The following is a 16415-nucleotide window of genomic DNA, read 5'->3' on the forward strand; positions in this document are numbered from 1 at the left end:
TGAACAGTGCCTAGGATTCAGTAACCACTATTATTGATTCAGACCTTTTCCCCCTCTGAAGAAACTGATACTGACCACACAGATCTTCTCTTTCCAATGAGAGGAAGGTAGTTTTCCTGCTTATCCAATGCTGACTCACATTTTTGAAAAGCAAAAGGAAATAAGTAACTATTTATAGCCAATACATTTGGAGATGAGCTTCAAATCTGTTTCAGAACTTCCTTGTAGAGGGGTGGGGGTAAGTGGGGGGATGGCAACTCTGAGATCCACAGTTACACAAATAAAAACAAAGGAAGCTGTTCAGAAAAGTGCAGAAAATGCAGAGTTAATTTCTTCCTCCCCACCCCACACTTTTTTTCTTTCTTGGCCAGCGCGCAAGGCAGATACAAAGGAAGGCAGCAGATCTATTCCATGAGCCACAAAGAACACAAAAGTGACCAGAAGAAAAGCATCTCATTATTCTATTATTTCCTGTTCTTGAGAGAGCTGGTTGAATCAACTGATTTCGCCATCTTACAAATATAAAATAAACAAATGTTTTAAAACAACCGTCATAACTGAAGTGACAATGCATCTACGACAGGCAATGACTTTTCCGTGGACTCATCCCCTTTGGAAAATGTGCAGGCAAAGAAAAATATACTAGATCCAATTAGCATGGATCACAGCATTAAGAGTAATCTAATGAAAAGTTCCGTCTCTAAATTTCAAATTGACAGCCAAATTTAACATGAGTTTGAGACAGTGGAGCTTGACAATTTCTGGTATGTTTAATGTGCTGGTGAACACACAGCCGGAGCTGGTTGAATCAAACTCAGCGCCTCAAATCTTCTTGTTTTATTTACTTACTTAGAAAATAAAAAATCTGGAGTGACCAAATTAAGATAGGCCATTTGAGAAATCCCCTGGCAGTCCGGTGTTTAGGACTCAGCGCTTTCTCTGACCAGGTTCGATCCCTGGTCGGAGAACTAAGATCCCGCGAGCCAAGCAGTGCAGCAAAAAAAAAGAAGACCATTTGAGACACTGAAGATTTTAACATTCCATTCACATGCATTTTAACTGGCTTTAGAAGTTACATGAATAAATGATTACCGGTCAGTACATAAATATTATGTTCATTAATTTAAAAATATAAAAAATTAAAAAAAATAAAAAATAAAAACATAAAAGTAGCTACCTCTGTAATGGCCTATACTTTCCTTTTTCAGACCCTCAACAGGATTTTCTTTGGTTGAGTAGTGCCAAGAGTGCAGCCGATCAGGCGAGTCTTTTCTAGATCCATCTTTTAATTGTGCTCAGCCTCTCCAGGACATAGAAATTCTCTTGCGTTTATTAAAACCATGTGAAGGAGGAATTGCTGTTCTACCCCCTCCCCCGCATTTTTATTAAATGGGGAAACAGCCTCAGAAAGGTTAAGCAGTCTTTCCAGGTTACGCATCTGGTAAGTCATGCTTCCAGCACTCAAACCCCCAAGGGCTGACCCCATGGCCAGCATTCAATTACAAGGCTGTCACTGAAACCACGGTCCGTGAGTGAGAATCCACTCTGGGGTATAAACACCACATTAGACCAGATAGAAGATAACAAAGTGAAGCTATAATCATGCCCTCTGTTTTCCTTACCCTTGAAAGAGTCCTAATATTTAAGTTTGCAATGTGAGCCAATCTCAAAATCAGGATGGTCCTTTGCTGCCCTCTTATGGAAGATGTCCACAGACACAAAAATCCCCAGCCAATCACTGCAGTGTCACTTTGTCGTAACTAAATTAGTTCAGGTGTACCTAGTTTTAAGTGAAAGATGAGTTTCTAGAACAACACAACTAGTAAGAGGTATGCGATGAATATGTGTGGAACTGAACTGAAAGTTTTATCCACTGAAATCTCTGATATGCACCAGTTTGACTTTATAAGAATCCTATGATAAATTATTTGTTTAGTTAAATGACTAAACACCTTCCAATATAATCTTTATGGTATACAGACTGGTATATATTATGTTTATTTAAAATTATAAAATTGCATCATGTAGCCAGTTTATTCACAATAACTACATAAAATCATAAAATTTACAAAATAAATAAAAATCATAATCTAAAAATTTCACTTTAATCAATTGTTTCAAACACCTTCACTTCTTTTCTTAAAATTGAAGTATAGTTGATTTACAATATTTAGTTTCAGTTGTAGAATATAGTGATTCAGTACTTTTATAGATTATACCCATTTTAAAGTTATTACAGAACAATGGCTATATTTCCTGTCCTGTACAATAAATACTTGTTGCTCGTCTATGTTATACATAGTAGTTTGTCCTCTTCACCCCACAGCCCTATCTTGCCCCTCCCCCTTTCCTCTCCCCACTGGCAAACACTAGTTTGTTCTCTGTACTGCGAGTCTGTTTCTGTTTTTGTTTTATGCATTTGTTTGTTTTATTTTTTAGATTCCACGTATAAGTGATAATACAGAATACCTGTCTTCGTCTGACTTATTCCACTACGTGCCACACTCTCTAGGTCCATCCATGTTGCTGCAAATGACAGAATTTCATTCTTTTTTATGGCTGAGTAGTACTCCATTAGATATTACACACCACATCCTCCTTATCCACTTGTTTGTTAATGGGCACTTAGGTTGCTTCCATCTCTCTGCAACTGTACTTAATCCTGCTGCGAACATGGGGGTGCATGTATCTTTTCGAATTAGTATTTCTGCTTTCTTCAGATAAATTTCTGGGAGTGAAACTGCTGAATCACGGTGGTTCTATTTTTAGTTTTTTGAGGAAACTCCATACTGTTTTCCAGAATGGCTGCACCACTTTAATGTCATTTGGAGAAGAGCGTCTGTGGAACTGACATTTAAGCCAACACCTGAAGAATAAGTTGTCCTTGCCGTCTAGGTGAAGAGTGAGAAAAGAGAAATCCAGGTTTAAGAAACAGCAAAACCCCTAAGCCTCAAGGTAAGAAAGAGCGTGGCGTGTTTTGGATTAACTGAAGGCCAGAGAGGCTGAGGTGAGACTGGATTTACAGGCCACGTGAAGGAGCTGGATTTCATTCAGAGAACCACAGTACCCTGGAACGGTTTGAAGCAGGAAAGCAAGGAGACCTAAGCCACGCCTTTAAAAGCTCACTCCCGTTTCTGGGTAGAAGATGGTTTGGAGCACAGTGAAGGCAGGAGTGGAGAAATCACAGAGAAATAAAGGAGGCAACTGTAGGAGCTCCAACGGGATGGAGGCTTGGACTAAGGTGGTGACAACAGAATTAGAAAGAAAATAGAGAATGCTGTAGATGTTTGAAAGGTAAGATTAATAGAACCTGATGATGGACTGGATGTAGACTGGTTTGAATGGAGGTATCTCACACACTGACGTAAGGAAGACCAAGGAGTCAGTTTAGTGGGGGATAGATTTCTGTGAGAGACCCAAGTAAATCTGTCCAGTAGCCAGTTCTTAAATGACAAATAATGGAAACAGATGAGATCACTTAAAGAGGCGGTAAAGTGAGAAGAAAAGAGACTCAAGACTAAGCCATGGTGGGGGGGATGGGTAAAGAGGAAGCGCCCCAAAGACCCAAACAGGAGGAAGGCTGGAGAGCGTCATACCCCCTAAATTTACACTTAGTCATCGGAGCTGTTACATGAACATATGAACAGCAGGCTAGTCCATCCGAGCAACATCTTACAGAGATCTCAAAGAAGAATGAAACGCTCAACACCCGCGTCCTGCAGAGGTGTGACTTAAATCCTGAGGCAGTGCCCTCCAAGCGCAGGAAACGGATGCCTTCCTCCTAGCAGGAACGCCGAAGCTGCCCTCAAGGGAGGCGAGACTGTCCCTCCAAGGGAGGCGAGAACGTCCCTCCACGGGAGTGGAAAGGGCGAGTCCAGAAGCCATTCATTATCTCTTTCAAGAAGGAGAAAAACACAGGAATACGCCCCAGGGAGGAAGAGTGGAGAAATAATCTGATTCTGTAGCCCATCTCTCTGCCTCCTACATTCTCTATTGATAATTCTATGGACAAGAAGTCCGCCTCCAGTTTAAATAAGCACCCACAGTAGTCAGGACCCAGCGTTATGTACTCCAGATAGTTTGTGAAAGCGCCAAACGGCTCTAAGTAGGCAGAAAGTAAGAGGAGGAGGCGATGACGGAACCTGACGGCTTGCCTCCCCAGGCGTGCAAACGGCACGGGTCCTGGAACCTCTGACTTCATCCTTTCTTCGGTCCTGAGGACACCTGTGATAGGTAGCTATCCAGTACTTTTTACTAGTTTGGATTCACAACTATTTGGTTATAATGTTTAAAGGATGCCTAATTCCCTCCACTATTAATTTTTAAAAGCAAACATCTATGTGGTTAAATTTTATAATCATTTTCAATGAGAAAACATTACAGAATACAGTAAGGTAAAATAACGTGCCAGAAGAAGGAAAGCAGCTAGATGAGGTTAAAGAGAAGTAGCGGGTGAGTTGGTCGTGGGACAGGTCACATAAAATTGCTGGGAAGGCAGTCTCCTGCCCACGGTCCTTCGACCCCGCTGGGCCGCACACAGGCACAGCCGTGGCCCCGGAGACCTCCTCACCGAGGGGAAGAGCCCACACAGCCTGGGCCTTTGTGGCCTCGCGTGGGAACGGACTTCCCTGTTCGGGGCGCGCCGCGGGCTCTTCTGCTCTGCGCGGGTGGGCGTCCTCACGGCCCCCAACTCGCCCGCAGCTTTCAGGATTTCAGACTCCCGGGGCCGGGCCGGGCCGGGGCCTCTGCTGCAGCACAGGCCGAGTGTGTGCAGGCCGTCTGTCCCGCATCGGCTGGTGGGGGGGACCTGCTGGCCGTGGGAGACTGACACACTGTTTCTTGGAGCTGATCCTGCTGCGTCTCTTCTCCATGAGAGTAAAAGCGTTGTTCCACCCAGTGCTAGACCATGTTGTGTTTCCCGTGGCGACTCAGACACCAGCGATGAGCCCTGCTGTCCCCACGAGCTGGGACCCTCCCCGGCAGTGTCTGCCACGCACGTGTAACCCTCCCTCTTCTGTCTGAGTAACTCTTCTAACCACCGTCGCGGTTCTCCAAGTGTGGTCCTCAGAAGCCTTTCATGGGGTCTGCAGCGTCAAAACTACTTTCCTAACAACACTGAGATGCTGTTGTTGTACTGACGGTGCAAAATCAAAGGTGGTAAAACTGCTGGCACCTTAGCACCCATCAAGGCAGTGGCACCAGACTGTATTCCCCACCACGGTGCGCACAAGGCAAACAGACTCCAGGCTTGTCAAGCTGTGCAGAAAAGCTCTTAACTCTTCGAAATTACGGACATATATTCAAGCAAACATGAAAAGGAGACAATATAATGCATATACTACACAATCGTTTCCCATTCCCACACTCTTCGATCGTACTGAATTATATCAAACCGCCTGAAATTGTGCACGCTACAAAGGGCTAACCGTAACCAGCTGCACCAAGAAGTACAGGTGCCGCGGCTGCTCACATCCAAAACACAACTCGCTGTTTCATTTAAGATGCGTGAATAAGAAGAGCAAACACAAAAAAAGTGCTCTAAACTTTCCAGTAAAATTACTCCCCTGGTGGCGCAGTGGTTAAGAATCTGCCTGCCAATGCAGGGGACACGGGTTTGATCCCTGGTCCGGGAAGATCCCATGTGCCGCGGAGCAACTAAGCCCCACGAGCCACAATTACTGAAGCCTGAACACCTAGAGCCCGTGCTCCACAATAAGAGAAGCCACCACAATGAGAAGCCGGTGCACCCCAACGAAGAGTGGCCCCCGCTCGCCTCAACTAGAGAAAGCCTGCACACGGCAACAAAGACCCAACACAGCCAATACATACATAAATAAATAAATTTTTAAAAATAAAATTAAAAATAAATACAAAATACAATTACTGTTCAAAGACTTAAGTTATCCTAATGAGAAGTCTCCTGAGATTTCTTACATGTTCAGCTTCACAGAAAGCCAAACACTGGACAATTTAAAAAAACACTGTGGTGACCGACTCCTTTCCTTGATAACTGATTCTTATGTTTCCCCAATTATTTTGTGTTAAGAAAGCTTTTTCCCTATCAAGCACTGACGATTACTTTTCCTAGCATGTGAAAAATTGTCTCCCTTTAAGTTCTACATAATCACATCTCAGTGACAACAGAAACACGTAAATCCAAAACGTCTCTATTGACACTGACAACGTAATTTAGCACAACTTTGGTCTAAAATAGCAGGCTAGGACTTCCTAGGTGGCGCAGTGGGTAAGAATCTGCCTGCCAATGCAGGGGACACGGGTTCGATCCCTGCCCCAGGAGGATACCACATGCCGCGGAGCAACTAAGCCCGTGCGCCACAACTATTGAGCCTGCGCTCTAGAGCCCATGAGCCACAACTATTGAGCCCATGTGCCGCAACTACTGAAGCCCCCGTGCCTGGAGCCCGTGCTCTGCAACAAGAGAGGCCACCTCAATGAGAAGCCCGTGCACCATAAGAAGAGTAGCCCCCACTCGCCGCAACTAGAGAAAGCCCATGTGCAGCAACGAAGACCCAACACAGCCAATAAAATAAGTAAATAAATAAATAAATTTATAAAAAAATAAATAAAATAGCAGGCTGCATAGAAGGCTTCTTTCATCACGACATTTTAAGAGATGAACTCTGTCATTTCTTCCTTCTTTTCTGACTTTTATCAGTTCTCTATTTCAAAACTACTTTGGACACTGAATTCTCCCAAGGTTCTGAGATTGTATAGTAGAAATTCAGCATAAACTAACAGCTATAAAGAGCGCAGCCTGGGTCTTTCTCTCTTTCCTACCTGATTTTAGCTCAGGGGACATTAGCCACAGGAGAGAAGGGCCCGTTAGCAGAAACTGTCCAGCTTCTCCAATGTGCTTGCTTCACGGGCCCACGAGGACTGTCACTGTGACCCCCCCAGGGTTAGGATCTGACACAGAAGTTGGGTCTGGGAGCACTCAGTACATTGGTAACAGAAAAGGCATCATTTCCAGATTTTCTTTGTTTTCTGACTAGTCTGCATCCTAAAACTTGATGTTTTTGTCTGAGTTGGTTTTCATTTCTGGTTCAAAACTGAATGACACCTGTCCTCCAACAGGAAATTAAAACACGGTCCCTGAGGTTACGCTGTGCTGCTGGTGACCTGGCAAAGCTTGTACTCACACGTCCCTAAGGCACGTATTTCTCCCAAGCTTGCAACTTGAGCTTCAAAGTCTTCCCCTAGGAAAGAAAAAGGACTGGATATTATGCTTTCTTCTGGTAAATGTCAGGATCACAGGAAATGTACTGGAGTTTACATTCAAATTCATTAATTTAACAATGCAAACCTGAAACAGAAAAAGAAAGAGAAAAGAATGTATAAAAAGGCATTTTAAAAGGCTGGTGCTAAATCCTTTTTTTCCCAGTTTTATTGACATATGATTGACATACAATTGGGTATTAAATTCTCACTACAAGGCACACAATTTTAAAAACAATCTATTGTAAATGTGGAGGGGAAAATGTTGAAATAACATCTAGTTATCTGTGACTCCACCCAGTGTACAAAGACACTCCCCCCATACACTCACAACATACAGAGGTCTGCCTCACAAATTTGATAGCTGAGCTTTTTAAAAGATAGATTTTATTTATTAGAGTTTAAGGCTCACATACCACTGAGCAGAATGCAGAGAATGTTATCTTACACTCCCTCTCACCCCAGCCTCAGTTTCCCCTGCCATTAATAAGGATGTTAATAGGTGTGGTACATTTATTACCATTAATGGACCAATGTTGATACGTTATTATTGACTGACGTCCAGAGTTTACATTAGGGTTTGCCTTGGTGTTGTCCGTTCTATGGGTTTGGACAGATGCAGAATGATGTGTATCCACCATTATAGTATCACTGTCCTAAAAACCCTCTGTGTTCAGCCTACTCTCCTCTGCCTCCCCTTGGGCCCCTGGCAACTGCTGCCTCCATAGTTGTGCCTTTTACAGAATGTCACATAGTTGGAATCACACCGTGCTCAGCCTTTTCCTTCTTCTTTCAGTTAGCAACATGCATCTAAGATTCCTCCATGTCTATTCGTGGCCTGATAGTTCATTCTCGCTATCACGGAATTGAATTCTATTGTACTGACGTACCACAGTTTGTTTATCCATTCGCCTACTGAAGAACATAGCATGCAGAGATCTACTTCACAAATCGCTGTTTGCAACTACAATTTAAACAAAAAAGTTTTTGTTTTTAATACAAAATGCTTTGACTTCTAGGCAGATCTTACCTAGAAGGTAATTTTACCTGAAAAATTAAATCATCTTTCCCTAAAGTTCAAAAAGATTCTAAAGTCACTGAGAAATGACATATTCATCAAAAGTCTAGTTTGATTGGTCATGCAAAGATCTACAGTGAATACTGAAAACTCTGGAGTATATCTGGTACAGAACTCTGTAGCAAAATGTAAAGCTGAGGGAGATTCTTGAAAGAGGAATTACTGGGTCAAATGGCATTGACATCTGTGAAGCTCTTGAAGCACACTACCAAATTCAGCCCTACCAGCAATGGACAAATAAGCAAGCTCGTTTCACCAGACTCTTGCCAGAGCCGAGTACAGGAATTTATATAAGTACCGGAATCAGAGAAAGCAAAAATGTGTAGTTATCCGATTTTAAAGAATCACAGGTAGGGGTTGGAAGGCACAAAGAGGCCTTGGTCGTCACCCAGCTCCACTCCTTCGTTGTCACCCAGCTCCACTCCTTCGTTTTAGTTGAGGAAACTGAGATGATACAGCTCACTCAAGGTCACACGCTATTATTTAGCTGCAGAGCAGTTAAGGAAATTGTTAAGTGTCTCCTAACTCTTTATGTGGACTTAATGGTTTTTCTCTGATGGCACATAAGTGATAATGCTTATTGTCAATCAATCACCCTAAAATAAGCATGGCCTTTAAACCTTGCCTACACTCTTCCCTTCTCTATCTACCCTCCCGCCCAGAGCCTAAGCGAGCTCAGTGAATCTCATTCTTAAATTGCACACACACACCATGTCTCCAAAACGTCTGTCTCCAGCTCTCCTCTCACCTCTGAACTCCAGACTTGTCTATCCACTGCCTACTTAACGTCTACAATTAGACATTTAACTGGCATTGCGGAGATCTACTTCCAGGTAAACAAGGACTGAGAATTTGCTGCTAGCAGACCCACCCTACAAGAAACACTAAGGGAAGTTCTTTAGGCTAAAAGAAAGTGACCTCAGACAGTAATTTGAATCAAAACATAAAAACAAACAGCACCTTTTGTAATTAGGTAAATACAAAAGCCAGCATAAAATGCATTTTTCTTTCTTCCCTTAAGAGATTTAAGACAGTTGTATATATACATACAATGGAATATTATCCCTCCATAAAAAAGGAATGAAGTACTGATACTTACTACAATGTGAATCAACCCCTGAAACAAGTAAAAGAAGACTGACATGAATGCTTACATAATGATTATCCCATTTAGATAAAATATTCAAAATAGGTGAATCCGTAGAGACAGGATACTGATAGGTGGTTGCCAGGCGCTGGGGGGATAGGGAAATGTGGACAAACAGCTTATTGGGTATAGGTTTTATTCTGGAGTGATGAAAATATTTAGGGCTAGATAGAGTTAGTAGTTGTACAAAGTTGTGTGTGTCCTGAAAATAAACTTAAAAGAGAAAAATACCATGATTGCCAACAAAACACAAATCTAGAGAGAAAGAAAGTATATAGTGGTTGCCTGGGAGCAGGGGTGGGAACGGTGAGTGACTGCTGGTGGGTCTAAGGAAACATCACTGGGGAGATGAAAATGCTCTGAAACTGGATGATGGTGTTGGTTCCCAATTATGTAAATTTGCTAAGAATCACTGGAGTGTGCACTTAAAATGGGTGATTTTATGATATGCAAATTATACCTCAATAAAGTTGTTTTAAAAATGCACACGTGAAAAAAAGCAATTGTATAAAACAATACATCTTATTTATATAAATAATAATAAAATGCATTGTTGGGTCTATAACCTACAGAGTAGAAATGTAACATATTGGCTAAGAGCAGTACAAAGAAGGTGGGTAGTAGAAGGCTGTATTGAGCTAAAGAACTTACTCCAGATGGTAACTTGGATCCACAAAAACAAGAAATAAATAGAACCAGAAGTGATAAATAAGAAGGCCATACATAATTAAAGCTATACAGTTGACCCTTGAGCAATGTGGGTGTTAAGGGCGCTGACCCCAACACAGTTGCAAAATGTTATAACTTTACGGTTGGCCCTTCATAACCAAGGTTCTGCATCCGTGAATTCAACCAGCCACAGATCACGTCGTACTGTAGTATTTATTGAAAAAAATCCATGTATCAGTGGGTCCACAGTGTTGTTCAAGGTCGAGTGTAAATACGTGTTTGCTTTCCTTCCTTCTTTCAGTTTCAGTTTCTTTAAAAGATATAAACGTAACAATGTACTGTTGGGTTTGCAACATTTATAGATACAATATATATATGTATATATACTATATATATATATACACACACACACAGCAATTATACCACAAAAACCAGGGAAATAGAACAAAACTATATAGGAGTAAGGTTTTTTAATCTCATTGGAATTAAGTTAGTACAAATTTGGAGCTAATTCTAGCTAGTACTTATCAATACGTGCTGCAAGGACTTGCATTCCTTATTTCACTTAATTCTTGTAATAATCCCACATGATGAGAAGTGCTGTCCTCACGTCACTGATGGGTACAGCGAGGCTCCAGAGGTTAAATACGTGGTCCGAAGCGGCCCAGCGAGCGGGGAAGCCCAGGTCTTCCGGACCTGAGTGGTCCCGTCCCGAGCAGCACCGAGACACCGCCCCATCAGGGTCACACACCACACAGCAGCACGGACCCTGCTGGACACCCAGTAACAAAGGAAAGGGCCATCGCGCGCTTACGAAGACAGTTACTAAAGCTAGCATTATGTAAAAGTTGATGGGATGTCATGTGGAAGAGCAAACTATCACATTCCATACAGGGGTACAAGAACATTTGACATTTCAAAAGGAAATAGGCCAAAGTAAGCCCACACGTTTGTGTTGCTTGTTTGGATAATGGAACTCGGGGCGGGGGGGGGGGGTGGTTCACGTCGCTTTCTTTTGTTTTGTTGTATTTCCCAGACTTTCGTGACTGCATTAGAACGGCTTTAAAACGAAGAACAAAAACCTACTCTTCATGGAACAGAGGGAAAAGTTTCTGTCTCGTGGTAAAGGAAACCCTCAACCCAGGGTCCTCCCACGCAGCGGCGAATCCCGAGTGCAGAGCCAGGCGACACCAAACCTCCGGAGCTCCCTAGAAGGCGGCGGGCGTTCTTCATCGGACGCGCGGGGCCTGCGCGGGCCGGCTGCGCCGCGGGCATCGGGAGGGCGGGCCTGGAGCCCAGCAAGGCCGCTCGCCCCCCGGGGGCCTCGCCCCAAGGCGCCCCCGCGCCGCGTCCCGAGGCCGCGCCTCGCAGGGAGCCACGCACCCCGAGAGGATGGGAGGGAGACGTGCGGGCGCAAACACGCGTGCTGGCCCCCAAACCGCGTCCCGGGCCAGAGACCGTGCCCGGCGCCCGCGCGCCGCGACCCCGCGGTGGGGTCGGTCGGCAGCACCAAAAGGCCCTTCGGGTCCCACTCGCGGGCGCCAGGCTGCCGCGGCTCCAGCGCCCGGGGCGGGGCGGCGCGGCCGGGGGGCGGGGCCGCCGCTCTCCTTAGCCCCGCCCACCCCCAGGCGCGCGCGCGCGCGCGCACGCCTCCGCGGCCGAGACGCTTGCGCAGGCCTACGCCCCGCCCTCGCAAGGACTTCCGGTGGGCGGGGTCGGCCTCGGAGCGCCCCCCCGGCGCCGGCCCGACCGCGGCTCGCTGTTCCGGTGCGGGGGTTCCGGAACTCGGGCGGGAAAAAGCAGCGAGGGTGGGACGATGGGCTTCAGGTGTGAAAACAGAAGGTCGGGCTTACGTGCGCCGCTCACTAAGCGTCTGCCGAGCGACTCAAGCGGTGCGCGCGCGTTTGCCCCGCTGTTCCCAGGGCCCCGACGGCCGCGCGGCCGGGCCCGGCGCGTGGCGCACCCCGCCCTGGAGCGCTCTCGGGGCGCGGCACCGCGCGCAGCAGCCTTTCCTGAAACTGGCGTCTTCCCGCGCTCTTCTGCCAGAGCTTGAAGGGTGTGCCCGAGTCTGCACTTGAGCCCGTCGCGGGCGGGCTCCAGGCCTGAGCCTCTGTGCCTGCGCTTCCCGCGGGTCCGTGCTCGCTGAGCCGCGTTAAAGACGCCGCGGAGCGCAGGCGGGCGGGCCGGGGAGCTCGCGTGCCTGCCGAGGAAGCCGAGACGAGTTTCTGAGCGCGCCACGAACCCGCAACGAGGAGGAGACGACAGCTTCTGCACCCAGCGAAAATAAGGGATGTCTGGGTGCCGATCCACTGCGCTTTCCGTTCCCTTTATCCAAAAAGCGCGTGCAGACCAAAGCGCTGTGTGGGTGGATGCGCAATAAGCAGATGCTAAACCAGTGGCATTTCTGTGGGAAGCAGCACAGCGGGAAGGAAGAGCACACACTTGACCACTTTCGGTTCAACCGGCGGCGTGGCACCGAGGCCCTGAGGCATCACAAGCAAGCCACCTTACTTCCGAGTGCCAGTTTGCTAGGCTTCTTTTGCCTTCAGAAGTATATTAGTCTACTTTTTGTCCAAGGTGAGATCTCGTACAGGCTGGCACTCGCTTCCAAGAAGAGGTCTGTAATAAGTTTGTATTACATACACTATGTTCGTTTATTTTCGTTTTAAAATTATTTTTAAATAACGTACTAATTTTCTGTTATTTTAATAACATGTTTGAGTTATTCTTAACACAGTGACACGTGGCCTTGCCTTCGTGGGACAGAGAATATAATAAACACAAGGCTGCTGTATACATAATACGTTTGAAAACATACACAGGGATGAGAATCTAGAGGTGGGAACAACTGGTAGAACTCTGAAACCCCAACCTACACACTATCAGTACATAAATAAATATATGGTTGAAAATATAAACTATTCTTAACATATATCTGCAAACTATTTCCTCTGAAAGAAGCCTTCCAAGTTATTATACCTGAATTTGTTTATTGAGAAAGAAATCATAAAGAAAACAATATAATTAAGGACCATATAAAGAAATGAAACAATGGGTGGTGGGTCGAGGTGGAGGAACCCACAAAAATCAGTACCTATCCAAGGATTGATTTAGTGTTCCATATTAATAAAGTCCATGAGGGGAAAACGCTTAACATTTTAACACGTTTGGTATTCAGCCAACCAGGGAGTTATTTGTAAGAATACTTGTAACTCTTCCCCTCTGAAAATCAAGAGATAGGTAAAAAGCTCAGATATTCCGAACTCATATTTCTAGGTCAAACCCAAACTCAGTCGCTTGCAAGAGTAAAGTCACCCTGCTTTCAGGTGCCAGAGTCTGGAGAAAAATAATCTTTTGAGAGACAGAGAATGTAAAAACCTACATGGTATTGAAAGCTCTCCAAGACACAGTAAAAGTTTTCTCATACAATATTTCAATTAACCTCATTACTGTAGGTTACATTACTATAAAAAAAGTTACAAAGTTACTCGGACCAAAACCACTACTTAAAAATTCCATTATAGAACCGGCCAACTCAAACAGCACTAACGGACTCCTGAGTCGTTACCCCTGGACTCAGCAGAAGCTGTAACCAAGTTCAAAGCTTTCAAATAAATGTTATCAGTAATAGTTCCCTGTGTTCTAGGTAGAGCCATACCTTTCCAGTATTCTCAAGATGCCTTTCTACACACTATCCCATAACGCCGCTTCCCATTGAGTTTCCCAGGCAGTCAAAAGGCATTTAAAAGCAAAGTCACCTTGCCTGCACCGGTTTGAGAATCTTAGCCCAACTCCGGGCCCCACTGTGAGAGCGGGTCTCGGGACCGCGCCCGCGACGCAGAGGCCCCCCCCCCTCCGGCCCCCCCCGCATCCGGTTCCTAGAACTCGACATCGCTCCTAACCCCGGCAACTCGCGCCTTTAAAGCCCGGGCAAGCACCGCCGCCGCGGCCCCGCCCCGCCCCGGAAGTGCGTCATGACGCTCACGCGCCTTGTCCCCGGACGCACTTTTATATCCGGATTCTTCGAGCGCCGCGGAGCCCCGCGGTTTCCGACGCCGTCGGCACATGCGCGACGGCCCCGCTCTCGCTTCCTCCGCCTCCAGTGGCTTCCCCCGTCCGGGCCGCCGCCGCCGCCACCGCCGCCAAGGAGTCAGGAAGTTCAAGATGGCCGCCGCGGAGGCCCAGTCGCTGAGGGAACAGCCAGAGTAAGTAGCCTGGCGGCGCGGAAGGCCGGCGCCCGGGACCGGCCGCGGGGGAACGGGCGGAGAGCCGCCCGGGCGGGCGGGAGGGAAAGTTCCGGCCCAGCGGCCGCGGCCAAACTTTGCCTCCCGCGCGGCATCGTGGGGCGCGGGCGGGCGGCCTGCGCGCTCCGCTCGCCGGGAGGCCGCGGCGGTCGGGTCGGGGGCGGCCGGGCCCGCCGCGTCGTTGCCCGGGGAGGCGTGGGCGCGTGCGGCCTCTGCAGGTCCCGGGCGCGAGGCCCCAGCGCGGGCGCGCCGGCCCTCCTGTCTTCCACGGGGACGAGGGGGGCTCCCGGCCGCAGCCCGGCGGCCTCGGTGCGGGGCCCCGAGCGGCAGCGCGGCCGCGGGCGAGCCCTGAGACCGAGTGTCCGCAGGCGGTCCCCCCGGCGGTCCCGCTGCCGGCGTCAGTCCGAGGAGCTGCCGGCGGGGAGGAGAAAGGGCGCCGGGGCCGCCCTCCTTGACCGCCCCGGAGCTGTAGCCTGGCTGGCGGGATGCTTCCTCCTCCCCCCGGACGCTTCACTCCAGCATCCACCCGGTATCTTCCTCCCCTGCCTAGTGTCGCTTATTCGCTAACTTGCAAACTTGAGGCGAAGTGAGATCAAGTCCTCGGTTTCGAGGCCTAGCGTTTTGGGCCTGAGTTTATAGCGCTTCGAGTGGAAGAAGTAGTGGAAATTGTTAGCTACTTACTAGCCCGAGCGCTTCGTGTCTGCAATTAAGCTAATGAAACGATCGATGCGGCCGAGTGAAAGCATGCTTGTGTACGCTGCAAGGGTAACCGTCGCTTAACTAAAAGCAGTATTTTGTTTTCGTGTATTTTCTAGGAAAGCTCAAGAACCTAAAAGAGATTAAATGGATTTTAGAACAATATTCTTATAAAGACCTTTTTTTTTTTTGCATTCGCGTTATCTGATTTGTTTCCAGCCATCTTAGGAAAGAGGTAGATACAGTCTCCCAGCAACTTTGGACTGAGAGAGGAGACATCTTTGCCACCAGCCAACCCATCACTTCATTGCTGTGCGTCCAGTTCTGGACTGCTCAGTCATTTGCTTTACTCAGCTAGACAGAGATATTTACAAAGGTTGTCTTTTCTAAATTATTCTGCTTTTATTTATTCTTTTATTTGTTTTATTGGGGTATAGTTGCTTTACAGTGTTGTGTTAGTTTCTGCTGTACAGCAAAGCGCCAGCTATAAGTATATATATATCCCCACTTTTTTGGACTTCCTTCCCATTTAGGTCACCAGAGAGCATTGAGTAGAGTTCCCTGTGCTTTACAGCCGTTCTCATTTTATGGGAAGTTTTTCATTATTTTTTATTATCTTCACAGTTTGACTTAGAGCAAATGGATTCTGAAATCTTAAGTAGACTTGGCCTCTTTTTGTTTCACAGTGAGTCCCTGTTCCGGTCTTTATGGCAAGATGGTACAAATCTTAGGTTATGCAGCTGATTTTTCTAGTAATCTATTTAAAGTTTTATAGTATTATGCCCATTTATTTGATTTCAGGGATGGTTCAGATTCCTTTTGTGGAGTGCTTCAGCCGTATTTATTTACATATTCGAATAACACTAGATTTAATAGTATTTATTTAGGCCCCTGCAGTATGAATGACAGAGTGATAGTCTGTAATTCCACCTTCCCCCTCCTCGACACTTGGTATGCATGGAATATTTGGTCTATATGTGTCCCACTTTCACTTATTTGAAAGTATTTTGACTTAGAAAATGACACTTTGCTAAGAAGGCAGGTACCGTGTTGGCTGCCCACCGTGAAGGCTGGAATGTAGTGTCTAAATAGCTTTTTTGAGGACACACTGAGGAGTTCACAGTTATGTGGAATCTATTCCAAGTGGAAAATTTAGAAAAGGTAACTGTGTAAAATAGTGTTTAAGCTCCCTGCACGCTTTTTAGTGGCTTTTGCATTTGTTAGTCTCTTTAGTTCAGCCTTTTTTGATGGTTTTAAGCATTTAAATTTTTATATACATTGATTTATTTGTACTTAGCAAGACCAGGTACTGAACAGATATTACCTCATTCAGTTCTTGTAACAA

The 16415-nt window shown here is 46.3% G+C and overlaps 1 protein-coding gene and 1 long non-coding RNA gene across 12 annotated transcripts in view; one reads left to right on the forward strand and one right to left on the reverse strand.

Annotated features, from left to right (window-relative positions):
• Positions 1 to 3439: 3439 nt before the first annotated feature.
• Positions 3440 to 13964, reverse strand: LOC130831828 (uncharacterized). Its single transcript, XR_009048121.1, has 4 exons — positions 13789 to 13964; positions 11217 to 12749; positions 8127 to 10440; positions 3440 to 7217 (listed from the first exon to the last, which is right to left on the reverse strand). It is a non-coding gene; the product is annotated as an uncharacterized LOC130831828 (long non-coding RNA).
• Positions 13965 to 14137: 173 nt separating this feature from the next.
• PRPF4B (pre-mRNA processing factor 4B) overlaps positions 14138 to 16415 on the forward strand; it is a 32721-nt gene continuing 30443 nt past the window's right edge. For 9 of the 11 annotated variants that reach the window (XR_009047985.1, XR_009047984.1, XR_009047987.1 and 6 more), the window contains exon 1: positions 14139 to 14335. Coding sequence is in view for 3 of the 11 variants with exons in the window: in XM_057698944.1 (XP_057554927.1) it covers positions 14196 to 14335 (140 nt within the window). In the remaining 8 variants the exon portion in view is untranslated. Of the gene's footprint in view, positions 14336 to 16415 lie in introns of all 11 variants that reach the window. The other 2 variants (XM_057698946.1, XM_057698945.1) reach the window with 1 other exon arrangement.

Source organism: Hippopotamus amphibius, chromosome 11 (genome assembly GCF_030028045.1).
Source record: "Hippopotamus amphibius kiboko isolate mHipAmp2 chromosome 11, mHipAmp2.hap2, whole genome shotgun sequence".
NCBI classification, from domain to species: domain Eukaryota; kingdom Metazoa; phylum Chordata; class Mammalia; order Artiodactyla; family Hippopotamidae; genus Hippopotamus; species Hippopotamus amphibius.